Here is a 27621-nt window from a genome sequence, read left to right on the forward strand (position 1 = left end):
TGCGCTAAAGGATCTTTGACCTTCCACTGCCCTCCAGAGGTTCCCAAACTATGTGGGAGACCCGGACAGCTATAATAAGTAAAACTGTGGATGTGAAGGGAGGTGGTATGAACATCCCCTGTGGAAGCTCAGAGAGAAGCCAGCTGTTCTCCATCCCCACAGCTCTGACCACCATCAAATGGTCCTGTAGCCACACAAAGGATGTTTCCAGCCCAGAACTTTTCTTTTTTTAAATAATGCTTATTTATTTATTTTTTTTTTGAGAGAGAGAGAGAGAGAGAGAGAGAGAGAGAATGAGCAGGGGATGGGCAGAGAGAGAGGGAGACACAGAATCAAAGCAGGCTCCAGGCTCTGAGCTGTCAGCACAGAGCCCGATGCAGGCTTTGAATTCACAAACTGCAAGATCATGACCTCAGTCCAAGTCGGATGCTCAACTGACTGAGCCACCCAGGCGCTCTAGAACTTTTCTTGGGCTTAAGACCTACATGTTCAACTGTGTCTTCCACTCCCCACCAAGATGTCTAACAAAAAGTCAACAGAAACACATCTAACCCCAAACTCTTGATTCCCTTTCCTGAAAGGGAGAGCTCTGGGCTGGATGTGGGCAGAGGCACTGTGGACTCTGCCCCTCTGGGCACAGGAGCTCCTTGGGTGCAGTTGAGGCCTGAAGACTCTCCCCTTCTGTGACCTCTGGGACTTGGGAAAAGGGGAGGCCCTTAGGAAGCTTCTGGAAGACTTTTCACCCCCATACCCCCAAAGCATATCCTTTGGTGAATGTGACTTGTCGCCTGCTCCCTGGGGGGAAGGCCTCCTTGAAGTGTGGGTGCTGGGCTTCTGCCCACTGAGGGTGTCCAACTCTTGGCTGTGGAAAGGGGGAGGAGCAGGCTGATCTCTTGTCTCCCAGCAGGTGCAGGTGTGGCCTGTGCCCTGCAGACCTCTTCAGAAGCCAGTGGCCAGGCTTGGCACTCTGGAGACGGGCAGTGTACATGTGCTGGGTGCAGGTCTAGGGCATGACAGGACTCTTATCCTGCAATGGGGGAAGGCCCATGGCCAGGGAAGGCCAGGTTGCCTCAGGGAGAGGCAGCCAGCTACAATCATTGGGAGGCACTCCCTCTGCCCATCTGCATTTTTAGCCAAGGAGAGGGTATCACTTTAGAGGTAGAGAAGATAGAGTGGGAAATGGTGAGCAAGGTCAGTGGATAACTTGAACCCAAGGGTTTGAACTAGAAGTTTCCAGGGCTCCTTTGGGTCTCCTATCTGACACCTGATGGCAGTGAGTAATTTGAGGAGGGACTGAGAAGAACTGAGTGGCAGGGAAGACGTGGAGGGGCCGGTCAAAGGAAATTGAGGATGGTTGTTGCCCACAGAAGCTAGTCTGTGTGGGTGAGGGTGGTGCACGAGAATAGGGCTGGTGAGTGCAGGAAGGCAAGGTGGGAGAGGGGAGCTGGGATCATGGGGTTAAGGGACTGGGCTTCCCAGAGCAGACAGGTGTGACAGGAGAGTCCTGAGGGGATGGAGAGACATCTGCAGAGTAAATCTGGGGCATGGGGAACAGCCTCAGAGCTCAATGGGGTGAGAGACTTGGGGATAGGAGGTGGTTCTGGAATAGCCTGAGGCTGGTCCCACTCAGCTACTGTGCTTGGCCTCCTGGCCAGCTGTCATTGTATAGGCCTGTGAGAGCCTTGTATGTTGACAATCCTTCTTTTCTGTGTCCTTATGTTTCCTTTTGCATTTCCTATGCAAAGTTCTCTAAAAATGAATCTCTACCTTTTGAGTGTGAACTAAAAGGATGCAGGGGGTGATTCTTCCTGGTCTCTGTGGTGGTGATGGTGGCAGAAGTGGATGGGGGCTGTCCCTGGGGAAGGCTCCTGGGGGAGCCTTTTTAAACACCTGCTGGGAGGCTCCCCACCGTTCCTAGTCTGGGCTATGACTTTGGGCCTGGAGACATCAAAAATTGTGTTTTGTCCACTCTAGAGCTGCCTGGCAGGCCTCCCTACCTCTCCCACCTCTATATGCACCCAGATTCCCCACTCACTGGGCTTGTCACTGGTGTCCTTATCTTTGTTGGGGGGAGGGTTGTCATCTGGCAGAAGCAGTAGTTGGATCACTTGGGAAGGTGCTTGTGGCAGAGATGGATCAGGTGGGGGTTCTCATGTTAGCCTCTTCCCCTGGGTCCCTTTGTCCTTTGTTGTGTTACTCCCTGTCTGCCCCCTCTTCCTTGTCTTTTCTCACCTTTCCCTGTCTCACTCTGTAACTGGGGACACTGACTCCCTGGATTGATCACAGGGAGCGAGGGCTTAGGGACTTGCTGGTGGCTTCTCACCGGGTACAGCCAATGGGAGGCACTAGAGGGAGGCTCTGGTGGAGGGAGAGTAGGTGGGGTATTCTCCCTCCCTCCCTGCCAGTATCTGGGCTCCTCTTCCCTGTCCCTTTAAGGCTGGGAGGGGGAATAAAGGCTCTCAGGTGCCTCAGAAGCCCCTGCTGTTCCCTTGTCCCACCCATCCCCAGATAAATTACTTCTTTACAACTTTGTAATTGAACCATCTTAATGGAATTCTGCTTCCTTCTGGAGCCCTCCACCTCTCTTCTCTCACACTCTGGCCTCAGGTGGGCTGGCTAAGAACTGAGTTTCCATGTGGGGGGAGACACGCTCTCCTCACTCAGTGCTGTGCTTTTCTCACCACAAACTGTAAGGCAGAATCTTCAGCTTCCTTTCCATCGCTCACCCTCTTGGGATTCAGTCTTTAACTCCCTCCCTCTACCTTGAATCTCTGGTTCCAACTCTGAGTCAGTGTCTCCTCAGCAAGGAAGCTGTCTTCTCAGAGGTGTCACACTTGGACTAGCCACTTCCAGCTTTGTTCCAGGGAATTTGGAGTTTCTCAAGGGGAGTCAACATTGCAAACCTAGGGCACTTCTCCAGCAAGTCTGCCCAGGGCCTCCCTTAGGTGTATCGTATCTTTAGCCTATCTGAGGGTCCACTCTTCTTGCTCACATTGCCTTGCGGTTTCTCTGCTTTGCCATGTGTCATATTAAGTGGCCAGGTTGTGAGAATGTCTGGGGCAAGAGACTTTCTTTGTCTCCCCCAGATGCTTGAAGCCAGCTGTCAATAGATGCCCACTGAACAAGTGAGTGTAGAGATTGTGTCCTATGACCTTTCACTAGGGGCACAGTGAGGGGTGAAAGGGGATGGGGCAGGTGGAGAAGATAGCTTTTGGTGTGGGGAAATGGCAGAACCAAGGCCTGGCAGTGTGGACCTTTTGCAAAGACAGGATGCAGTGATGTGTGTGTGTGTGTGTGTGTGTGTGTATGTATGGGGGTGTCTGTGAAGGGGGATCCTCACCCTACCAGGCTTTAGAGGAACAGTGAGAATGGGGAGCCAAACCAATGTGTGGAGACTTGGTTGGACAGAGATGCTGACATCTGTCCCAGCACTTTCCTGTGGGAACTCAGTTTTGTTCTTTAAAAATGAATATTATTTAATTACAATAAATACATAAAATAAAAATAATAAATAAAATGAATAAGCTAACTTCACTAAATAGATAAGTATGAATTAAGTCCCACCACCCCAGGATAGCTATGTGGTGTCCTTTCCTGTCCTAACTACCCCTCAGTGCCACGGAACTCCTCATAGGTCTTCTGCCACCGCGGATCCGTTTTACCTTCCGTTTTGCCTGTTCTCTAATTTCATCTATCAGGAGTCCTGTAGCTTGCGGTCTTTTGTGCCTGGTTTCCTGTGCTCCCATCCACATTTATAAGATTGTATCTGTCCCTCTGTCCTCCCGCAGGGAAGCGCTCCTTCGGTGCTGTGCATGCTGGCCACAAGGGGGCAGCAGAGCCTGATGGAATCTGGGAGACTTGGTAGGGTCTCCAGGGTTGCTCTCCCCTCACAGCACCCTCTGTCTGGTTGCCTCCCAGGCAGCTGCTGCAGCATAGTCCTCCTGCTTCCGTCTCTGAGACCTGCTACTTTAGAGAGGATTTCTGGGCCCAGGGCCTCCAATCTGGTGCCCTCTGTTTAGGGCTCACCTGAGTTTTGGGGTGGACCTGCCTCAAGTAGGGTTTGGCCCTGGGCAGGTCCCCGTGTCCCCGTGTGTTCTTCAGCTTCTGTCTCTCAGCTTTAAAGTGAGGAAAGACTCTCCTCTGAGGGTTAGAGTAAGTCATTTATTGAAACAAGGTACATAATGACCAGAGTGAAATAGCACTAGATAAATGGTGGGCCTGAGTATTTGGTGAAAGTCAGTAGTGAGCTGGGGCCTGGCCTCAGGGCTTTAGCCTACAGCTCAGCCTGTGGAGGCAAATCTCCCTGACATGGAGGAACAGGGTGTTGGGCATGCTGGGGACTGTTAGAACCAGCCTCTCAAGCTTGGCCAGGGCCCCTCCTGACTTTTCTGCCTCGGGCCTCTCTCCTCTGATTCTTTCAAGGTCAGAGGCTAAAGTAGCAGATCTCCAGGCCCTTTTCCCATAACTTTGCACTCACCCTCCTACAAGGACTTAACTGTTTCAGCCTTGACTGTGGATGGGCCTGATCTACATGGGATTGGGAGAGTGAGTAAATGCTTCCCAGGTTATGACTGGGTCACCTATATGTGGGCGGTACTTGTATTCACTCACTGCAAAACATTCACTGACATCTCAGTGACTAGTGAATGTACTTGAGACACTGTGGGCATACCTGTGTCCCATTCAGGTGTCTTGTCCCCAGATATATCAGGGCTGAATGCAAGGTGGGGCTTGCACCTTCTCTTTTCCCTTTCCTTTCCTCCCTGCTTGCCCTTCCCTCCCTCCGTCATTCTGTTCTCCCTTTTCCTCTCCCTCCTTCACTTCTTTCTTCTTGCTCTTTCCATTCTTTTTTTTCCCTGTTCTTTCCATTCTTACACCATTTTTCTCTTGGCTTTCTTTTAACTTCTTATTTATCTTTTGCTAATTGATGGCGTAATAAAATTTATTAAAATTTCTATAAGAATGTCTTTCTCCCTGGTCTCAGTCCTTTGCCTTTATATAGCTCAGACGGGTGGGAGTGATGCCTCTTCATGTCCCCAGGAATCTCAGACTTTGGAAGCAAAGGGACTTGCCCATTCAGAGGGTGCCGGGACAGGTGCCCTGGCCAGTTGGGCTTTGCCATCAACCTCTGAGAGGCCTGGGCAGGCCCCACTCCTGGGAATGAGTAAGGGTCTAAGGAATTTTCTGAGGCATCTTTGGTTGGATAGTTCAGATATGGGAAGACAGCCTCCATTAGGAAGGGCTGTGCTCATCAGAGGGGCAGGTGTGCAGACTCAGGGGATACTGATCATCCCCACTGAGCCCTTGGTCTTGTCCTCAGCAGACTCCCAGGGCAGAGCTCAGCCCACCAGCAGGGTCATGCTGGTTAGAAAAGGAAGGAACATTTTGAAGTCTACACGGAAACTATCGCCTTATGTGTGTGTACGCGCATGTGTGTATGTGTGTGTTTCCTGTTATTTTTCAGTTTTTCCAGATACCAAACAAGCAGGAAACACTTGTATAAACTTTTTTCCTGCAGTGGAAGATAACCCAGTGAACCTTCACCTTCACAGCGTCAAAATAAATTCAGATTCACCAGATTGCAGGTTTTTAAAGATGAGGTTTAATCCTTTCCACCAAATGTCACATTTTAAAATTACACTTCTTTTTTTTTAACGTTTATTTATTTTTGAGATAGAGAGAGACAGAGCATGAATGGGGGAGGGTCAGAGAGAGGGAAACACAGAATCCGAAACAGGCTCCAGGCTCTGAGCGGTCAGCACAGAGCCCAATGCGGGGCTCGAACTCACAGACCGCGAGATCATGACCTGAGCCGAAGTCGGCCACCCAAATGAGTGAGCCACCCAGGCGCCCCTACACTTCTTTTTATATTAGCCATTGATTTATGGCTTCAGTATTTATCTGAAAAGTGTTTCAAAAGTACTTGAAACAACTAAAGATAAGAGGCATTACATGGCTGTTAAAGGAGAAAGTATAATATTAACACACTAGCATCGGGATCACTTATATTGAGCAAGAAAAATCATTCATGGCCAGTGGACAATATTTGTTGATGAACAGCTGGAACATGAGTCTGAGATCTGGGGGAGGACGGTGAAGTTTGCTGTGTGGTGTCCTTCCTGCAGTGTCCCCAGGTGTCCTTCCAGTGTCCTTCAGGAACATCTTCCCTGTGCTTTGTCATTCCTTCCTCTCCCCTTCCTCCCATCCTGGGATTGAAGGACTGGCCTTCAAGGGAGATAAGCTTTCTGGCCATATCATACTGGTCCGTTGCTGAGTTCAAGGTCCTCTTCCTGCTCCTCTTTCACCTAGAGCTGTGTGGAGCTAGGGGCTGGGCTGGGCTCGTGGACTGGGTCATGTGGGGCAGTAAGGAGGGGTGCATCTTGCAGGTCCAGCCTTCCCTCCTCTAGGAAGTTCCTGGATTAAAGGTTAATAGAGGGCAGGGCTCATGTCTTCCTTCATCTCTGTGTGCATGTGTGAAAATGAAGTGTCATAAATACAACTTGTGTAGCCCAGTTCCTGGCACTTAGAAGGAACTCAGTCAAATTCTTCCCACAGTCTCTTCATCAAATTCCCCTAATGTCTCTTAGGCCTTGAGGAGTCTCCCTGTTGGGCAGGGATTGGTGGTGGCATGGGTGGGGGGTGGACCTGGAAGCTGATATTGGTCCTTATCTCATTTGTTATTTTTCTTTCTTTTTTTAAAAAAATATTGACTTTTTAAAAAGTTCATTTATTTTTGAGAGAGAGTGAGTGTGTGCACCCACGTGAGTGGGCGAAGGACAAAAAGAGAGGGAGAGAAAGAATCCCAAGCAGGCTCCTCTCTCAGCACAGAGCCGACAAGGGACTTGATCCCACAAACTGTGAGATCGTGACCTGAGCCAAAATCAAGAGTCAAATGCTTAATGGACTGAGTCACCCAGCCTCCCCTCAGTTGTTATTTTTCAGTTAAGATACATTTTCCCAACAGTCCAAAGTCTAAGTGGATATTGGCAGAATAGACCTTTGCGGATGACAACCTGGGATGTGTTCAGATATATCCAGAGGTCTTGGATTTGTGCAGAGTTTTAATATCTCAGACCAGACATCTAGGCAGAAAACTATCAAGCCCATGCACCATGAGCCAGTCAGGCCTTGTTTCATGAAAACAAATCCAGTGAATTATTCAGAACAATCAAGAGTGAATGCAGGCTGGATGAGGCTTTGCTGGGTGTGTGGTTGCAAAACTCTGAGAGATTTGGTTTCCTCCCCTGTAGAATGAAGATAAATGACAACAACCTGGCAGAAATGTGACCAGGGAAGGTATAGCCCAAGCTAGTGTCTTAACATCAGTCACTTAACTCATGAACACCTGAGCACTGGGCAGGCTTGAGGGAGTAAGCAAAGGTGGTTGAATCTGAGTTTCTAGCCTGGGGATGTTTCGGTGAAGCATATATACTTGGGGCAGGAAGAAACAAGGAGCAGGAAAGATGGTTGGGTCCTACCACCGAGGGGCTGGATTGACTTGTTTAGGTCAGAGTTAACCGTCTTTGTGTTTCTCAGTGGAATGAAATGTTTTCCAAATTTGGACAAGGCTGAGTAGCCAATGGGCTGCTGCAGTGAGTCCTCTGCAAATGAGCTCAAGCAAAGTTTATTGTTTACTCTGTCCTGGGCACGTGAGGAGGGCACACAGTGCCTCCCTTTGTGGATGCCACAGACATTCCACAGAGGAACCAATGTCAGAGCTGTGCTGGAGGACAGGGTGCCAGTAAAACTCCAACAAGTACGTATATGGGGCACGTATAGGGATGAGCAGGTGGGCGAGGGTTCCTCTGAGGAAGGTCACATTAGGCAAGACTGAGACGTTAAGGAGTTTGGGGGATGAGAGAGAGAGAGAGAGAGAGAGAGAGAGAGAGAGAGAGAATGAGAGAGCAAGATGATACAATGACTTGTTAGAAGGCCCGAGGCTTCGGAACGGAGGAACTCACTGGAAGAACTCACTCAGGCCAGTGAGGGACAACTGGCAGAGTGATGGAAAGAGGTCAGAGAGGAAGCTGTGCCCTGGGAATCACAGACAAGAGGTTTATAGGGGGATCCCTTGAACAGATAAGGCAGATCTGACTTGAGAGGATCATGACCTTGGAAGGAAAATGAACTTGAGGAGGTCAGGCTGGAGGTGGGCAGGGGACACTCATGGGGAAGAAGGGACACCCTGCTTGGGCCAGGGGAGAAATAGGGGTTGCCAGGAACTAGGTACTGGCCACGGATATGGATTTGAGAAAAGTCTTGAATATCTCTGGTGCATTGGAGGTAGACTGGATGGGAACATGGACTGTGTAGTGGAATGACCCTCCAGTTTCTGGCAGATGTAACTGAGTGAACCAAGGTGTCCTGCTGAGATGGGAACATACAGGTAGGGAGGGGCTGGAGGAAGCCCCAGTGCTCCAGGGTTTTCCTTCAGAGACCATAACATCCATCTTTCCTAGAGCACACTGCAGCCTGGCAGGGAGGGGACTGAATGGTGTATCCAGGCCATGCATACTTGTAATATACTAACAAGCCACAGGGTGCTGTCCATTCAGCTTGGGCAGGGCCAGAGTCCTGGAACTGGTCCTGGAAGCTCCTGATGCCCAGTAGTAACCTCTCTGTTGCCACACCTATGTGGTCTCCGGGTGAAGAAAAGCAAAGCAGCTACACCAGGGGCTTTTCAAAGACTCTTGCCTGATGGTATTCACCAACTGTCATGAGTAGTCTCAGTAGTGAACAGCCATGCATAGGGCTAGGTATTAGTCTTGGCTGTGCCATACACACTCTCTGCTTATGGTTTAGAAGTTAGCCAACCTGGAGAGTAGCAGTTGTTCATCAAACTATTGCTGAGTCTGTACCTCTGTGTGACTCCCTGCAGGGTGGGTCAGTGGACCTGTACTGCCCTGTTTCTGTGGCTCTGATCGCGTTGCTTCCTTACTGATAACTGGGGTGCACCATCCAGAGGGCAGGGCAGAGTCTGCTGGGATTGTTTTTTGTAAGCTTTCACTTTCAAATGGTGCAGGACAGAGAAGGGTGGATTTTCCTGTCTGGGAGTGCTTAGTGGGGGCCCAGGACCCTGTTTTGGCTCAGACCCCTCTAACCTGTTCAGGTTCTGCTTCCCCACTATCTGGGAACCACCTGCCTCTCAGGCAAGAAGACCCTATGGCACCCAACGTTGGATTTGGAAGCAGGGTTTGGGGCTCAGAGCAGCTAACTGCAAGTGCAATCTCTGAGAGCAGATTTGGGGTCTGCTGAGATCTCACACTACTGAGTTAGAGACATTCCAGAAGTCTCAGCTTTCTAAGCAGGTAAGTTGGGTCTGAGGATGCTTTTGGCCAATAAAAGGAAAGGTGGGAGTAGCTGGCTTTGAGGAAGTGGCTGAGATTGTGGTGAGGGTGGTGGTGCTGGATAATAATGAGGCTCTGAGAAGACCCAGGACAAATACAGTGATGCCTGCACTTCATTCATTTATTGACATTTGTGTAGCACTACATCCTTGCATGTTGGGGTGAGATCCCGTTACTATCCCCACTTGACATTGAGGAAACTGGGGCAGAACAGGTCAAGAAACTAGCCTAAGGTGGTTGCCTAGAGAGTGGCTGAATCTGGCCACTAGAGAAGTCAGCAGTCACCGCCAGAATCTGTTCTTCTCAGTACTATTTGCTGCCGGACCCCCACTCCACCCAGCAGTAGGTGGTTTGAAACCTTTTTTGTCTGACCAGGACGCATTTTATCGTTTCTGTGCTCTCTCTCTCCTGGGATCCTCTTATTTTTTTTTTTAAGTAGGCTTCGCGCGCTGTGCCAACGTGGGGCTTGAACTCATGACTTGAGATCAAGACCTGAGCTGGAATTAAGGGTCAGCTATTTAACCGACTAAGCTACCCAGGCAGCCCCCTCCTGGATTCCTTTGTCCTGAGGCAGAAACTCCTCAGAGATATAGAGGATGAGGATCAACTTTTCGTGGGGAATTGATGGAGCCCTCTGTTGGGAGTAAGGCCAGTTCCTTTGTCCTGAGCACCCTTTGTCCTGGGACCCCAGCCCCATCAGCATAATGACTAGTAGCAAAAATTCTTCTTATTCTGGGGATTATTATCAGCCCTGACCCCTTCTGTCTGTTCTGAGGCCCAGAGCTGTGGGCTGGCCCTCCTCGTTTCTGTAGGTGTTCTCCTGCCTCCTGCCCTGTGTCTCCCCAGCCCTGAGGAAATGGAGGATTGCCGCAGAGGCTCTTTGCTCTCCCGTCTCACCTCCCTGCTTCTCTTCTTCCAGTTGCCTGCTGGGGGGTCTGCAGGTAAGTGTGTCCCCATCCCCCTTCCTGCATCTCCCTTGGGTGGGCGAGAGCCTCTGGGAGCCCTGCTGTGTCTCCATCAGGACAGATGGTTATTGGTGGAGGCCCTAGCTGTAGGAAAGGTCTGGTGATCCCCCAACAACTAGGTATAATTAAATATTTAAGAAGATTCCCAGCACCAAATGCAACATGGTGCATCCACTCTAGAAGACAGTATGGAGGTTCCTCAAAATATTAACAATAAAACCACCCTGCAACTCAGCAATTGCACTACTAGGTATTTATCCAAAGGAAACCAATGTACTGATTAAAAGTGGCGCATGCACCCCAATGTTTATAATAGCACTATCAACAATAGCCAAAGTATTGGAAAGAGCCCAAATGTCCATTGACTACTTAATAGATAAATATGAAACAGTATAGATGTACAATGGAATACTACTTGGTGAGCAAAAAGAATGAAATCTTACCATTTGCAACAATGTGGATGGAACTTGAGGGTGTTATGCTAAGCGAGATGAGTCAGAGAGAGACAAATACCATATGATTTCACTCATATGTAGAATTTAAGAAACAAAACAGCAGAGGGGAAGGAAAAGTAAGATAAAAACAGAGAGGGAGGCAAACCATTAGAGTCTCTTAAATACAGAGAACAAACTGAGGACTGCTAGAGGAGAGGTGGGTAGGGGATGGGCTAAATGTGTGATGGGCATTAAGGAGGGCACTTGTTGGGATGAGCACTGGGTGTCATATGCAAGTGATGAATCACTGGGTCCTACTCTTGAAACCAATACTACACTGTATGTTAACTAATTTGAATGTAAATAAATAAATTAAAAAAAAAGGAAGAGTCCCAGGACCATAAAATAAGGGAAGGGGACCAAGACAGTTGTCCAATGAGTTTATGTCTTACAAAGTAAAAAAATGTGAATTTCACTGTGAAAGTGTGAAAATAAATTTCCTTTTATTTTTTGTTTGCTGGCTCTATTGGTATCTAACTAGTTATTTGGTTATTAATTCATTACATTCCATACATATTTACAGGGTATGAAGTTTGTGTAAGGTGCTGATCTATGTACAAACCAGAGTCCCTATCTCCACAGAGCTTACATTCTGGCAGGAGACAGCGAGTACTAACTACCTCAACTCCATGGTATCTATGTCTGTTAGAGGAGTGGACAGTATGGGAGAAGGAAGTAGAGCAGGGTGGGCAGTCAGCGGTGCAGGAGGGTGTGTGGGCGGGCAGCAGTGCTCCATAAGGTGGTCGGTGTAGGCAGTGAGATGGGAATGAAGATGTGGAGTACCATCCTGTCTGGATCCCCATGGAAAGAGGGTTTCCAGAGTGGGGAGCAGCCAGAGCAAAGCAGGCAGTGTGCCTGGGTGTTGAAGGAGCAGAAGAGGCACGTGTTGGGTGGAACAGATTGAGCAAGAAAGAGAAACAAGAGTTGGATGTCAGAGAGCACTGAGCGATCATCCTTATTGGGCTTGCAGGTCACTTCGGGAACCAGAGAGGCATTGGGGGGCTTGGATAGAGAGGGGACATGGTTTTACTTACAGGTTAAAAGGGTCACACAAATGGGGCTGGGAAGAGGATAGTCCCAGGGAGACTAGTCACTGTCATTCCTCAGGTGAGACAGATAGTGACTCAGCTAAAGTCGAGTAGCACAGGAGATGAGAAGTCACTCTTTGGAGATCTAACAGGGTTCTTTCTGCAGAAATGTCATGTCGTGACATGTCCACCACGTCTCAGAAGACCAAGGCCTGTGAAAAGTGGTGGTGATTTGGGTGCTTGTGTGATGGAGTGAGGGCAGGTTTTAATGGAGATAACTGTGGGCTCTAGTTTTTAATGCACATGTAATTCAGCAGAGGAGAAACACATGGGCAGAAATAATAAAATTCAGTCAGTTTTCAGTCCTGTTCTAAGAGGAGCCAAACTGGAGCTGTGATCTCAGAGTATGGCCCCTGGAACATCAGTCTCAGCATCCCTGGGAACCCCTTAGAAATGTGCATCGTTGGATCCACCCCAGATGTACTGAGCCAGAAGCTCTGGGGGTGGAGCCCAGCTGTCAGTGTTTTACAAGCCTTCCTGGTGATTGTAATGCTTGTGGAAGGTTAGAACCCCTGAGTTAGAGAGTCCTTCATGGAGGGCTGGAAACCAGGAACACAGGCTGCTGAGGGAGTCTCTTTGATATCATTTCCGGGTTTCAAAGGTGTGGTAAGATGATCTTGTCCCAATTCAGAGTGGTCACAGCTCAGTCTGTGAGGTCAGAGCCTCCCACCTGCTACTCACCCCTGCCTGCCTGGGCCCCCCAGCTGACAGTATGTGTTCCATGCCTCCCTACCTGTGTCTCTCCACTTTCTCGCTCCTGTGTCTGTGTCCACAGAGGAGTTTGTGGTGATTGGCCCCTCGGACCCCATTGTGGCAGTGCTGGGTGGGAACGTCACGCTGCCCTGTCATGTGTCCCCAGCCATGGATGTGGAAAACATGGAGCTGCGGTGGTTCCGCTCCAAGTTCTCAGAAGCAGTGTTCATCTATGAAAACCAGCAGGAACAGAAAGAAGAGCAGCTGGCTCAGTACACAGGGCGGACCTCGCTGGTGAAGGACTTCCTCAGCCAGGGGGAGGCCACTGTGCGTATCCACAAGGTCCAGGCTTCCGACAACGGGCTGTATACCTGCTTCTTCAGAAAGGGAAATTTCTATGAAGAGGCCAGTTTGGAGCTGAAGGTGGCAGGTGAGTGGCTCATCTATATTTAGTGTCCTGAGTGTTGGAGTTGGGAACGACATCAGGGGCCAAGTGAATCAGTCCCCTCATTTTAGAGATGAGGAAAGGAGTGATTTTCACTTATTGCTTAGTTCAATAGGAATCCTTATAATTCTTTTTTTTATTTTTTAATGTTTATTTATTTATTTATTATATAATTTATTGTCTAATTGGTTTCCATACAACACCCAGTGCTCATCCCAACAGGTGCCCTCCTCAATGCCCATCACTCACTTAATTCTTTTTTTTGTTGTTAGAAAAATCATCAGTTTATTTCTTTTTTAAAATATTTATTTATTTTTGAGAGAGACAGAGACAGAATGCGAGTGGGTTGGGGCAGAGAGAGAGGGAGACACAGAATCTGAAGCAGGCTCCAGGCTCTGAGCTGTCAGCAAAGAGCCCGACACGGGGCTCGAACTCAGGAGCTGCGAGATCATGACATGAGCTGAAGTCAGACGCTCAACCGACTGAGCCACCCAGGTGCCCCAATCATCAGTTTATTTTTAAGTTTTCTTTCCTAAAAGAAAGTATTACGACTCGAGTATAAAATCACATTTTTGTTAAATTGATGAAAAGTAAATCAGAAATATTTCTTTTGATTTACAACTCTGTCATCAACGTATGCAAGTTCATGAGTACATTCTTTTAAAATTTTTCCTCTAAGGACTGGCTAATTATCTGTTACTCAACACCCCTTGCCCCCATTTTTGCATTAATTTGTCTGTCCTAACAATATACCAGTATCTTTTTTTTCCCACACTGAACTTTATTTATTTATTTATTTATTTTTTTAATTTTTAAAAATTTACATCCAAATTAGTTAGCATATAGTACAACAATGATTTCAGGAGTAGATTCTTTAGTGCCCCTTACCCATTTAGCCCATCCCCCTCCCTCAACCCTTCCAGTAACCCTCAGTTTGTTCTCCATATTTATGAGTCTCTTCTGTTTTGTCCCCCTCCCTGTTTTTATATTATTTTTGTTTCCCTTCCTTTATGTTCATCTGTTTTGTCTCTTAAAATCCTCATATGAGTGAAGTCATATGATTTTTGTCTTTCTCTGACTGACTAATTTCACTTAGCATAATACCCTCTAGTTCCATCCACGTACTTGCAGATGGCAACATTTCATTCTTTTTGATTGCCGAGTAATACTCTATTGTATATATATACCACCTCTTCTTTATCCATTCATCCATCGCTGGACAGTTGGGCTCTTTCCATACTTTGGCTATTGTTGTTAGTGCTGCTATAAACATGGGGGTGCATGTGTCCCTTTGAAACAGCACAACTGTATCCCTTGGATAAATGCCTAGTAGTTCAATTGCTGGGTCATAGGGTAGTTCTATTTGTAGTTTTTTTGAGGAACCTTCATAGTATTTTCCAGAGTGGCTGCACCAGGTTGCATTCCCAACCCACTTAATTCTTTATACCCTTTTAAGATATATAGAATCCCTACTAAGTGCCAGGTCCCCTTCTGGGCACCTGAATACATCAGTGAACCAAATAGAGATCCCTGTCCTGCAGAGTTTATGTTAAAGACAGTAAATAGACAGACAGATGGGTTATAGAGGATGTTAGATGGTGGTGAGTAGAGACTTAGCTAAGTGGGTATCTGGGGGTGAGAGTTCCAAGCAGAGGAATACTCATGTGAAACAACCAAGGTTGGAGTGTGGCTGGTGTGTCTGGGCAGACAAGGAAGCCATGTGGTTGGTGAGACAGGTGGATGGGAGGTTGCTGAGAAGTGACAATCCTGGTCCACGGGCAGAGAGAAGGGATTGATCTTGAACAGTGCATGAGGAGTACACACTTGAGCAGGTACTTGAGTGAATCTAGAAAGTGTTCCAAAGAGCCCTGGTGGATGATGAAGGGCACAGAGAGCATGGTGATTGTGGTTATGAGCAGTTCAACAGTTAACCAAATAGTCCTGGGGCTGGAGTGGCCCGGGTGGGAGAACTTGGGAAGAAGTGGTGAGGGGTTTTGAGGTTAGGGGCGATGCCAGACCATAGAAGGCTTTGTGTGGTGTATTACGGAGTTGGGAGGAAGAGCTGAGGAAATTTTAAACAGAGCAGTGAAGGGAGGTGTTTTTGGGAGGAGGTTTGCTTTGACAGCTGTAAGAGAGGGTACATAGAAGGTGAGCAAGACTGGAGAAAGACATGTAGTTACAGGGTGGGGAGGATGGTTCCCTGAATTGATGTCAGAGCAGTGGGGTGGGAGAAGAGAAGGGGTTCCAGTGTCAGAGATGTTTGGAAAACAGACCCAACTGAGTGGGTGGATTTGGGGACACAAAGTGTTTGGGGGTTGGAGAGAAGGGACTGGAGACTCCCAAGGTTTTTTTTGTTTGTTTGTTTTAATTGTTGTTTGTTTGCGTGTTTTTTGGCAATTTGTTGTTTAGTAGTAGTATTTAGAAGTATTGCTATTTTGTGTTAGTTGTTGATTGCTGTCATAATGCTGTGCAACATAGACAGAAATCTCAGTTGCGCATAGTAACAACCATTTATTTACTGTTGAGCATTAGGGGAGTTCAGCTCACCTGAGCTGTGTTTGACAAATCTTAATGGTGCTTACTCATACATCTTAAGTGTAGGGGAAATATAATTAAAGACAAAGTCTCCGAATCCAGAAATCCTCTTCACAAAGGTAGTGGGGAGAGAAAACATTTTTATTATGGCATTAGCATTAACCAGTAAGTGATGTGCACCCCAGAGAATCTACCAAGGGATTGCAAAGACAGAAGAAATGTCACCTTTTTACATAGCCATGCAGACGCAACTTGTTACATACATGTTCTGGATAAACAGTTACTAGCCCTCAAGCGGACTTGACGGTATCATTTGTCATGGGCAGCGCACCCTAAATGTACTTGGTAATTGGGGTGACCATCTATGTTAGCTGATTGGCTTTATCCCAAGGAAAACAAATTCTCCAATCTTAAAAGTTAAAAAAAAAGCTTTTTAAATTCCAGTGTAGTTAACATGTAGTTTTATATAGTGGTTCAATATAGTGCAATATAGTGGTTCAACACTTCCTCCTTTTACTCAGTAGAGATTTCAACAGAAACTTGTCAGGCCAGGAGGGAGTGGCACGATATATTCAGAGTACTGAAAGGAAAAACCTGCAGGAAGGCTGTCATTCAGAATGGAAGGAAAGATGAAGAGTTTTCCAGACAAATAAACGTTAAAATAGTTTGTTTTTACAACTTCTCCATCTTTATGACAGGAAGTGGTTTTGCACTTGGGCCCTGGTCCCCAATGAGGTTAGGCTCCTACACTCCCCCAGTAACTGGGAGAGAGGGGTGCTGTCCACCTTGGTGTTAACAGTTCAGAAAGAGGGCTCCCAAGGTCTTGAGAAACACATTCCCAGATCACAACCCCGACAAAAGGCCTATGTAGTTTTCACAAAGGACTTATATACATTTCAAAGAGGGGAGAAAGCCCCCACAATCACAAATTTCCTCAAGTAAATGGCATAAGAAAAGGATGGGAAGGGACCTTACTTTCAACAGGGACAAGAAGCCTCTGCCTTTTAATATATTTTGTCCTGACAGTCGACCTTGGCTAGGTTTACTCACATGGGTGAAGTTCATTGGGCTGTTGGCTGATCTAGGACACTTTGGCTGGAAGGACTGCTCTAGCCCAAGCATGTCCTTCCTGTGGCAGAGGGCAAGGCAATGGCACAAGTACTTTCCAACTCTGCTGGAGTCACATTCCCTGAACTCTCAGTGGCCCAGATAAGTCCCATGATGGAACCCGGAAGCAGAGTGTGAAGGCATTAAAAATATGTGGCAGAAGGTGAGCTGGATGTGAAACAGGCTTAAGGATTGGGAATATTTTCATCATCAGCCTATCACAGAGAAGCCAAATATGAATCAGTTCAGGGTTTGAGTCTGAAGCATCTGTGAGGAATCCTGGCAGAGCTAACATGTGGATATTAGCGGGAGGAGCTCAGGAAGTAGGTAGGGTTGTCAAGGATGGAAATGATTTACCACAGGGCAGTGAGTGTGCTAGCGGATGCCCTGGAGAGTGTGTGAGCTGAGAAGAGCAGAGAAGGATAGAACTTGGGATGAAATTCCTTTGTGTTACTCTGGGTGATGGACTTCCCAGCTTCATGGATGGGAGAAGAGCCCTGTCCTCTGCATGTCTCCATGCTCCTTCCTTCTGTTCCCTGTGGCAGGACCCCTGCTCTAATTCTTGCAGGGACCACTCCCCAGGGAGCCCCATAATGCAATGCTACACCAGAGTTGTGCAGAGGAAGGCTCTGCTGGCATCCCTGGATTCTGGAAGGCCTCCTTGTGCTCTCCAGCTTCTCTCTCACAGGTATGGGCTCTGTCCCTCAAGTGCACATCACAGGGCCAGAGGAGGACGGGGTCCGAGTGGTGTGCACGGCCTCGGGATGGTTCCCAAAGCCCCAGATACAGTGGAGAGCTGCTAATGGGGAAAAGTTCCTGACATTCTCTGAGACCCATGCCCAAGACACTGAAGGGCTGTTCAGCGTGGAGTCTGCTCTGGTGGTGAGGGACAGCTCTTCAGGGAACATGACCTGTTCAGTCCTCAACCCCGTCCTGGACCAGAAGAAGGCGATGGCCATTTTCATCCCAGGTCAGCACTACTTCCCATTCCCAGCAGGGCCAGAGGGAGTGGCCTAGGGCTTCTGTGAGTGTTGGGCTTGGCTGCCCTGGTCTGTGCCACTGATGGGGTCTCTGGCTGGCCACAGAGCCCTTCTTCCCCCAGGCCTCTCCGTGGAAGCCAGCTTTCATAGTGAGCCTCGTGGTGCTGATGCTCTCACTCCTTGGGGCTGCCTATTACATCAAGACAGAACATACTGTAAAGAGGCAGGAGATGCAGGAATGGGAGAGACTGCACAGGGACAAGGAGGAGGCCCGGTGGACAAAGGAGGAGGCATTGAAGGCCAGAGGTAAGGCAGCTCAGGAGCCAAGGCAGGCAAGTGTGGAAGGTGGTGCAGAGGACAAGCTGACAGCAAGGGGCTTGGCTGGAAGCAGGTGGCTGAACAGGTCCAGAGAGGACAGCTGGAGCTGTGGAGGCGGGTCTGGAGTTAGATCTTCTAGGATACAGAGAAGTCCTTTTATGGGTTCTCTAGGTGCAGTCTTTCCTTTCTTAAGGATGGGAGTTCAGACTTATTTTTCACTCTCTTTCAGATGAACTCCAAGAAGATCTCGGTAAATTCTGTTCTTTCCCCAGAAGTTTCTGAGTCCCCTGTGTAGGAGACACTCTGGTTATTAGCTCACCAGTTTCCTGTGTTGTCTTTCAGGCAGGAGGAAATCCATTTACCTGGGTGGTGAGTGACTCTCCAGTTGTCTTTGGGTCTCCTGTCCTACCTAAGCTAAGGTGTCCCTTCTCCTTGTTTCAGGCACAGACATACGGACCCTTCCCTGGGGCAGAAGTGGAAGCTGGTGGGGGGCAGAACCCTGCTCCATGGACTTTCCCTATCTGGGGTGCTGTTTCCCACCCAGTGCTTGGGAACCTGGGGTGATGGTGGTCCCTGGAGTCTGTCACGCATCTTGGGTTTATTCCAGTGCTAATCTGCCCACCATCTTCCTAACTTTTTAGCCTTCAGTGCAACTAGTTCTCATTCAAACTGGATGCTCTGAGATTTTGGTAAAGACGCTATGTAAATAAATGGGGTCATTAAGTTTAGGAGTGTGTCCCCTCCATGTAACACCATCCAGGGAGAGTCTTTTCTCTCCAGTTCCTGGAGGTGCTGGTCACAAAGTGATGGGTAGAGGACTGGGCAGACCACGGGTGGGAATGTGGTGGGGTCAGGTGTCAATGCTCCAGAACAGTGATGTGTTTTCTGAGAAAGTTTGGCCCTTTTTACCCCAGATCCCACCTAACGTCACTGTCCTTAATTCATGTCCCCTTTTGTGTTCTTTCCCAAATATCTTTTTGCTGGAAAACATTGGATGTAATAATGATTTCTGTTTATAATTATGGAATAATTTATATTTTATTCCCTAAAATATTTTCATAGAAGCAAAACTGAATGGAGATAGAATAAGAATATTTGAGGTTTTTAAGGCACAGGATACTAAATGGCTTTGCAAAAGGTCACACAGCTGCAGCAGGCTGGGGTGGAACTCAGCCTGCAATCAGGCTTTCTGACCTGTGATCCAGGGAATTTCCCCCAATACTCTGTTGTCTGCACATCGCAGGAAGATATCTCCTCTCCAGCCTCCCTACTCTGTTAGGAGTGTCACCTGTAGTACAGAGAGGAGGCAAGGCCAGTAGATCAATGCTAAGCATACTTGTTCTGGCTCATATTTCACTAGAGTGTGTCCCTTTTCAGGCTGGAGGAAGGCGCAGTTGTATGCAGGTGAGTAACTCAGTTTTCTGTGCCCTTACCCCTTCAGCCTCAACTCTTCCCCCTTCTCTGTCAGTGGACCTCATACCAGGACAGGGTGGGTGTCCCTGTTCTCCTTGTCATGTTTGTCGTTTCCTTGTGAAGACTTCAGGGACTCTTCTGGGAAACACAGATCTGCCTCTATTCTGACCAGTCCTCTACTGTAGGTCACTATTAGGATTAGCAACTTCATCTGAACACACCTTGTTCAACTGATGCTTTTGCTGGAGCAGTGACGAAAGAGTGCTCATTTATAAGGACAGTTGAAACACAGTAATGGCTTTGTAGACCAGAAATTGCTGTCTCTAGAAGATTTCAGATATCATTCTTGCTTGCTTACGATTCAGGTATTCCTAAGGGGATCCTTGGTTCTGAATCCATTTTACCCTGAAATTCCTACATCTTGCGGATCTACTTTTGATTTTCCTGTTTTTGTCTTGGTCCCCTGGAATGGTGGTCATCATTTGTTTCCTCATGCTCCTTGTCCAAGTTGGGTTTCTTCCTCTAAACTTCCCTGCTTGCTGTGAAAGTAATTGCTTTAAATTGCCTGTTCTGAATCTGAGATCCAGAGCTTCCAGGATATTTATGGACTCCTGGTGGTGGGTCTGAGAGCTACCTGCAATTATATACAAAATCTTATGTGTATGTTTGTGTAACAGAGGAAGAAGTTAAAAAAAATTTTTTTTTGAAAGAACTGTAACTTATAATTGTTCACAACCATTATCTCTCCTTTAGGAGAATTGCATGTTTACCTGATGGGCTTGTTACTGGTTTGATTTATCAGGGCAATGTGTGAAGATACGACAGGAGAAAGTTAGAGGAGTGACAATTGTTTACCAGAGAAAAGTTGGGAACAAATCAGGGAAAGAAAAGCAGTGAGGAAGAGAGGAGATGAGAAGGGAGTAGAAATCCTGTGATTCCTCTTGGAGAGATTTTGGGTAGCTCAGAGTGGTGGAAGAGAGACCACAAATCATAATCACGGTGGTTTGAGTGTAAAGTACATAGAGGGTGTGCAAAGTTTTTGGGTGCACAAGAAGTAATAAACTCCCTGATACCTCTTTGAGAGATTTCTGAAAAGACTTACAGTATTTTGAGCAGTTTTGAAGTACTTTTCTGACTGAGTTTGCTTCTGATCATGAGACTATCTCAACCTTCCAGTAGCAGTTGGGGCAGAAGTGTGGTGCGGGGGATCCTAAAGAAGTGAAAGGTTATCCAGAACACCACTTAGCACCAGTGTGAGTTAAGAATCTGGGTCCTTTGAACCTGTGTGGGGTGTGTATGTGTGTGTGTGCACGCGCGGGTGTTTGTCCCAGGTGTTTTGTTCATGATCATGGACATGGACTATGAGAGCAGAGAAGGGGGAGCCAGGGATGCAGGAGACTTGGGGCTAGATGTGTGAGGAAACCCCCTTAGAGAGTCTCACTGATTCTTGGGATTTATTTATTAAAAATAAGGATCAAATAGTCTTCTTTTAGCATTCCTCCTTCTCTGATGGATTGAAGTGCATGTGTTTTAATGTATACTTTGTATACCTTTTTATTTTGTAAGGACAGATACCATTACAGTAGAATCAATATTTGAATATTGATCGGCTCATAGCGTGAGGTGAACTAATGTCTGATCTCATCATATTTAAAAATTGAAAAATAATTTTTCAATGTCATGAATAAGGGGGCCTAGGACATGGCCATATTTGGGTACCTACCACGTGGGGTTTTTCCTGGTGATTTCGATCTCTCTGAGCAGTTAAGGGGGGAAGCAGATGACTAGACCCAATATTTTTGATTTCCCCTTACATATAGGGATATTTTTCCTCCCAATAACCCACGAAAAGGGGAAACAAGTTCATAGTGTCTGTCCTTTCACTGGATGTATGTCTTTCCTGCTTGAACTTCTGTCTCTCCCTTCCTTGAAACCTCTCCATTGCCTTCTGACTAGGGACAATTTCTCTGATGCTGTGTCCTGAATTCTCCTCGCCCAGGGCTTGTAGTTGTCTTCCAAGTTCAGCTCTGCCAGGTTGTATGGTCTCTACCATGGCTTAGAGTCAACCTCCAAGTTCAGTTTAATCAATTCTTTAGAAATAAATGGAGGCCTTAGAATTTTTTATCTCCCCAATTCTTCTCAAGAAAACCTAGGTTTCAGGATAAATGTGTGGCTAAGGATTCTTGAGAAAGCATAATATGATGGTGAAATCTGGGTCTAGCTTTCTTTCCAGGTTGTTATCCAGCCTCTCAGTAGTATTAAGTTTTATAGCTTGGCTTTCATGGGAAGGCTGTAGCATGATGGCTGTGTGTGTGTGTGTGTGTGTGTGTGTAAAAGAAATAAATGCTTCAGTTGAATGTTTCCAAACGATTTTTTCCAAAAGATATCAACACTGATATGTACAGTCTCCTCAAATCTCTGATTTGTTGTTACATTTGTGAAATATGGTTCTCTTGTAGACTGGCGGAAGGAGAAGTTCCAGGCCTGTGAGTTACTTCTCATTCTTTCTGGGTACTCCTACTGCTGCCCCATGGCCTCTGATGTCTCCTTTAGCTTGCTGTGGTGATACAAATGCTGGCACCATCAATGGTTGTGCAGTGGGATGGGGCAGTAAAAGTCACATAGCTGAGCTTAGTGGATGTGACTGATGTTGGATTCTAAATAGATATCTTTCAGTCCTTGAGTCCAGACTAGTCCTCAAGTTCCCTGTGACCCATCTAACCCTCAGATCAGTCTTATGCTTACTTCTCCTGCTTGGAGAGCTGTGTACTTGAGTCACAAGACTCTCATCTCAGGAGGCTTAGCCCTTCCCATATACAACTAGGTGTCTGAGGGTGGTGGTGGTGGTTGTGTGCCCTTGTTATGGGTCAGGGGAAGATCTTGCATGATTGGCAACTCTCTCTGCAGTGTCTGTCACTCTGGATCCAGCGTCTGCACATCCCCTCCTTGCTGTCTCTGGTGGAGAGACTAGTGTGACCTTGGAGGACACAACTGAGGACCCAGGAGGACCCTGTAGCATCTTGGGACAGGAGGCCATCACATCAGGGCGCTGTTACTGGGAGGTGGAGATCAGGAATGGAAACAGAAGCGAGTGGGGTCTGGGGGTTTGTAGGGGAGATGTGGAGAGGAAAGGCTGGTACAGAGTGTGCCCAGAAAAGGGGTTCTGGGTTCTGGGGTTGTACAGAGGTAAATTATATGCCCTTCTCCTCCCTGAGCCTCGGGAAATCTGTGATGAAGTTCCCCACAGGGTGGGTGTTTTCTTAGACCTCAAAGAAGGGGATGTCTCCTTCTATAACATGACTGATGGATCTCACCTTTTTTCCTTCCCTCTAACTTCCTCCACTGGGACTCTGTTTCCATACTTCACGATTAAGTCAGGGGATGTGTCCCTGACCGTCTGCTCTGTGGTGGGTGTGCCTACAGAGACCCCTATGCCCCTTAACAATCCTCCTTCTTCTTTGGAGGAACCTGTAAGCCTCTCAGGGGATGAGTTCAGCTCAGGTTGTGCTGTTGATGGTGTTCTCCCAGGGGCCAGCTCTCCATTACTCCCCTATGGCCCTGAGGCTATGTGACCATAGGACCCCAGACTCCTTATGGTGGCTCTTTCTGGAGCTTCACATTCCTTGAGACAAAAGCCTCTGAGGTTAGTCCTGGATGACTTGGTGTCTTGCACTCTTGCTTTGGATGCAGTCTCCTGGGGTATGGCTATGAGAACAGTCAGTTCATGCCTTATACTCAGGCAGCAGAAGATAATATTGACTGAGCTTGTTTGGGGTAGGCTGAATTTAGCTATTGGAAGTAATGCTTCTTTTGGTAATGAAAATTATTTCATACAGTCTTTATTCTGCTTGGATATGAAGGAGATGAGGGCTGAATGACTCTGCAGAATTAAATGGTGTATATTTTATCCAACTTGAGTTGTGCAGATGAACCCAGAGGCTATGGGTAGGTCACCAGTTCTATTTTGGGAAATGTGCACTCTGATTAGAGACATTGGCCATCCAAAAATTTCTGGAGAAATGAACGGCTGATTGATGTTCAAGAGGAAAGCAGTCTAATATTCTACTGTATATACCTCCTATTCTGGGATGGTGGAAGCACACTTATCTTACCAACCTTAGTAAATGTCTGTTATTCATGAAATACCAGTGCTGTGTTAATTCAGGAATTAAGAAGAAGGATCTGGTTCTTCGTGTGTGTCAACTCCAGTTGGATAGAAGAGAACTTCTACCAGAATAAAGATACGAATGAGGAAGAAGATTTTCAGATGCTGGGTGAATTTCAGAAAGCTTTGACTATGAGCACGGTTTCCAGAATCTGTGTAGTGCCTCTCATTACTTCCAAGTCCAAAGGTGGAGTGCCCGAGTGGCTCAGTGGGTTAAGCGTCCAACTTCAGCTCAGGTCATGATCTCACAGTTCGTAGGTTCAAGCCACACATCAGGCTATGTGCTGACAGCTCAGAGCCTGGAGCCTGCTTCAGATTCTGTGTCTCCCTCTCTCTGCCCCTCCCTGCTCATGCTCTGTCTCTCTCTCTCTCAAATATAAATAAACATTAAAAAAATGGGGGAGGGGAAGAGGACCTAATAGATATTTTTCCAAAGAAGACATACAGATCACCAATAGACACAAGAAAAGATGCTCGACCTCACTCATCATCAGGGAAATGCAAATCAAAACCACAATGCAAATCAAAACCACAATTACTTGACACCTATCAGAATGGCTAAAATCAAAAAGACAAGAAATAAGAAGTTGGTGAGGATGTGGAGAAAGGGGAACCTTCTTGCACTGCTGGTGGGAATGCAACCTGTTGCAGCCACTGTGGAAAACAGTATAGAGTTTCCTCAAAAAATTAAAAATAGTATTGCAAAATAGTAATAGTAATAAATGAATGATTGATTAATATCACTATTAGGTATTTACACAAAGAAAATGAAAACACTAATTTGAAGTGATGTATGCATCCCTATGTTTGTTGTAGCATTATTTACAAAAGCCAAGTATGGAAGCAACTTCAGAGTTCACAGATTGAGGAATGGATAAGGAAAAGTTGGTTTATATACATAATCGAATATTACCCAGACATAAAAAAGGATGAGATTGTGCTATTTGTGACAATATGAATGGACCTAGAGGGTATTATGCTAAGTGAAATAAGTCAGACTGAGAAAGACAAATGCCATATGAGTTAACTCCTATGTGGAATCTAAAAAAAAAAGAAAGAAATGAATAAACAAATGAGCAAAAAAGCAGAATCAGACCTGTAAACACAGAGCACAACTAGCATAATGTTTAAACTTGTTGAGTCACTAGGTTGTACATCTGAAACTCATGTCACATAGTGTGTCTACTATACTCAAATAAAAAAATTAATAAAAAATTAAAATAACATAAGTTAAGCTTTACTTTATTACGGGTTTTTAAAAAGCGGGTTTAATCGTTTCCACCAACTGGCACATTATAAAAACACAATTCATTTTGCTTTAGCCCTTCTTTCATGGCTTAGGTATTTCTCTGAAACTGTTTGAAACACACATGAAGAAAGATAAGAGATATTATATGGCTGCTAAAGAAGAAAGTATAATATTAACCGCATTAGCATCAGAATAATTTATATTCTGAGCAAGAAAAATCATTAATGGCCAGTGAGCAGTAGTTGCTGATAAAGCAGCTGAGACATGAGCCTGATGAGCTGGGGGAGAGCAGGGAAGTTTGCTGTTTGGTGTCCTTCCTGCAGTACCTCCAGGTGTCCTTCCAGGATCCTTAGGGAACATCTTCCCTGTGCTTTGTCATTCCTTCGTGTTTCTCCCTCCCAACATGGGATCCAAGGACTGGAATTCAGAGGAGATAAGCTTTCTGGCCATGTCATTCTGAGCCATTGCTGAGTCCAAGGTCCTCTTCCTGCTCCTTTTTCACCTAGAACTGTGTAGAGCTGGGGGCTGGGCTGGGCTTGAGGACTGGGAGGAGGGTGTGGGGAGTGTCCTTGCAGGTCCAGCCTTCCCTCCTCTAGGAAGTTCCTGGATTAAAGGTTAATAGATGGCAGGGCTCATGTCTTCCTTCATCTCTGTGTGCATGTGTGAAAATGAAGTGTCATAAATACAACTTGTGTAGCCCCATTCCTGGCACTTAGTATGAGTGCAAATTTGTTTTCCTTCCCTCAGTCTTTTCATCAAACTCCCCTAATGTCTCTTAGGTCTTGAGGAGTCTCCTCAAGGAGACCTGAGGGCAGGGATTGGTGGGGGCCATGGTGGATGGATCTGGAGGCTAATATAGGTCCTTATCTCATTAGTTTACTTTGCATTAAGTTGCATTTTGCCAGCATTCACAAGTCTAAGTGGATATTGGAAGAAATGGACGTTTGGGGATAAAAAAATCAGATGTTTCAGGTCTCTCCAGATGTCCTAGGTTTGCTTAGAGTTTAAGTATCTCAGACCAGACCTCTGAGCAGAAGCCAATCACTCTCATGTATCAGTGGATCAGGCACTCCTTGTTTCATGAAAACAAATATAGCAGATCATTCAGAACAATCAAGAGTGAACACAGGATGAGAGTCTTTGCCAAGTATGTGGTTGTCAAACTCAGACAGATTTGGTTTCCTCACATGCAGAATGAAGACAGTAATGACAACAACATGGCAGAAGTGTGACCAGGGAGGCTCTAGGCCAAGCTATTGTCTTAACACCAATCACTTAACATGTGAACACCTGAGAACTGGGCAGACTTAAGTGAGCAAACAAAGGTTTTTGGTTGTTGAATCTGACGATTCTATCCTGGGGACATTTCAGTGATGAACTAACTTATGTTTGGGGTAAGAAGAAAAGTGGGAAAGATGGTGGAGTTGTTGTATCCACCAAGGGGCTGACTTGTTTAGGTCAGAATTTTAACACTCTTCATGTTTCTCAATGGCCTGAAATGTTTGCCCAATTTAGATAAGGCTGAGCAGCCAATGGGCTGCTGCAGTGAGTCTTCTGCAAATGAGCTCAACAAAGTTTATTGAGTATTTACTATGTGCTGGACACTTGAGCAGGGCACACAGTGCCTCCCTTTGTGAATGTCACAGACATGCCCCAGAAGAATGCTTGTCAGGGCTATTGTGAAAAGCAGGGTGTCATTAAACTCCAACAAGCGTGTGTATGGGGCATGTATGGGGATGAATAGGTTGGCGAGGGCCCCTCTGAAGAAGGTCACTTTAGGTGAGACTGGAATATTGAGGGGTTTGGGGGACAAGAGAGCAAGCAGGATCAACCAGTGGCTTGTGAGAAGGCCTGAGGATGGCAAAGCTCCATGAACTGGAAGGAGTCACCCAAGCCAGTGAGGGAGCAACTGGGAGAGTGTGGAAAGAGGTCAGAGAGGAAGCCTGGGATTGGGGGTCACAGACAAGAGGTTGATAGGGGGATTCCTTGAACAGATGAGGCAGATCTGACACAAGCTGATTTGAAAGGATCATGACCTTGGAAGGAAAATGAACTTGAGGAGGTCAGGCTGGAGGTGAGCAGGGGACACTCATGGGAAAGCAGGAACACTCTTCTTGGGCCAGGGGGGAATGAGGGTAGTCAGGAGCCAGGTAATGGCCATGGATATGGATTTGAGAAAAGTCTTGAACATTCTGGTACATTGGAGGTAGACTGGGTGGGAAAATGGAGTGTGTAGTGGAATGTCCCTCCAGTTTCTGGCAGAGATAACTGGGTTCACCCAGTTATCCTTTACCGAGATGGGAACCTGCAGGTAGGGAGGGGCTGGTGAGGAAGCCCCAGGAAGGGGCTGGTGAGGAAGCTCCCTGGTTTTCTTTCGGAGACCATAGAATCTGCCTTTCTTTGTGCACACTGTGGTCTGGCAGGGAGAGGGCCGAATTATATCGTAGCCATGTGTGAGAACAAAATACTAACAAGCGATAGGTCAATGTCCATTCATTTGGTCAGAGCCAGGGTCCTGGAGTTGATTCTGGAAGCTCCTGTTGCTCAGTCTTAACCTCTCTGCTGCCAAGTTGTGGAGAGCACCTTGGTGGTCTCCTGGTGAAAAAAAACACATAGCAACTACACTGGGACTCCTCAATGGCTCTGGCCACATGTGATTCACAAATAGACATGTAATCAGCTGGGTAATGAAGAGCCAGTACAGAGAGCCCCATGCACAGGGATAGGTATTAATCTTGGCTCTGCCACACACACTCCCTGCTTTTGGTCTAGAAGTTAGCCAAAGTGGAGAGTAGCAGTGCTTCAACAAAGAATTGCTGAAT

At 46.7% G+C, this 27621-nt stretch overlaps 1 protein-coding gene across 2 annotated transcripts in view; it reads left to right on the forward strand.

The window, feature by feature from the left end:
* Window positions 1–23803, forward strand: part of LOC122219732 (butyrophilin-like protein 1) — a 62729-nt gene extending 38926 nt beyond the window's left edge. For both annotated transcript variants that reach the window (XM_042938346.1, XM_042938347.1), the window contains 10 exons: window positions 9110–9308; window positions 10160–10288; window positions 12670–13017; window positions 17363–17644; window positions 17760–17960; window positions 18202–18222; window positions 18315–18341; window positions 19350–19376; window positions 21845–21871; window positions 22293–23803. In XM_042938346.1, the coding sequence (XP_042794280.1) occupies window positions 10204–10288; window positions 12670–13017; window positions 17363–17644; window positions 17760–17960; window positions 18202–18222; window positions 18315–18341; window positions 19350–19376; window positions 21845–21871; window positions 22293–22957 (1683 nt within the window). In that variant the 5' untranslated portion in view covers window positions 9110–9308; window positions 10160–10203 and the 3' untranslated portion in view covers window positions 22958–23803. The remainder of the gene's footprint in view (window positions 1–9109; window positions 9309–10159; window positions 10289–12669; window positions 13018–17362; window positions 17645–17759; window positions 17961–18201; window positions 18223–18314; window positions 18342–19349; window positions 19377–21844; window positions 21872–22292) is intronic.
* The last annotated feature ends 3818 nt before the right edge of the window (window positions 23804–27621 follow it).

The sequence above is a fragment of the Panthera leo genome, chromosome B2, assembly GCF_018350215.1.
Source record: "Panthera leo isolate Ple1 chromosome B2, P.leo_Ple1_pat1.1, whole genome shotgun sequence".
Classification (NCBI taxonomy): domain Eukaryota; kingdom Metazoa; phylum Chordata; class Mammalia; order Carnivora; family Felidae; genus Panthera; species Panthera leo.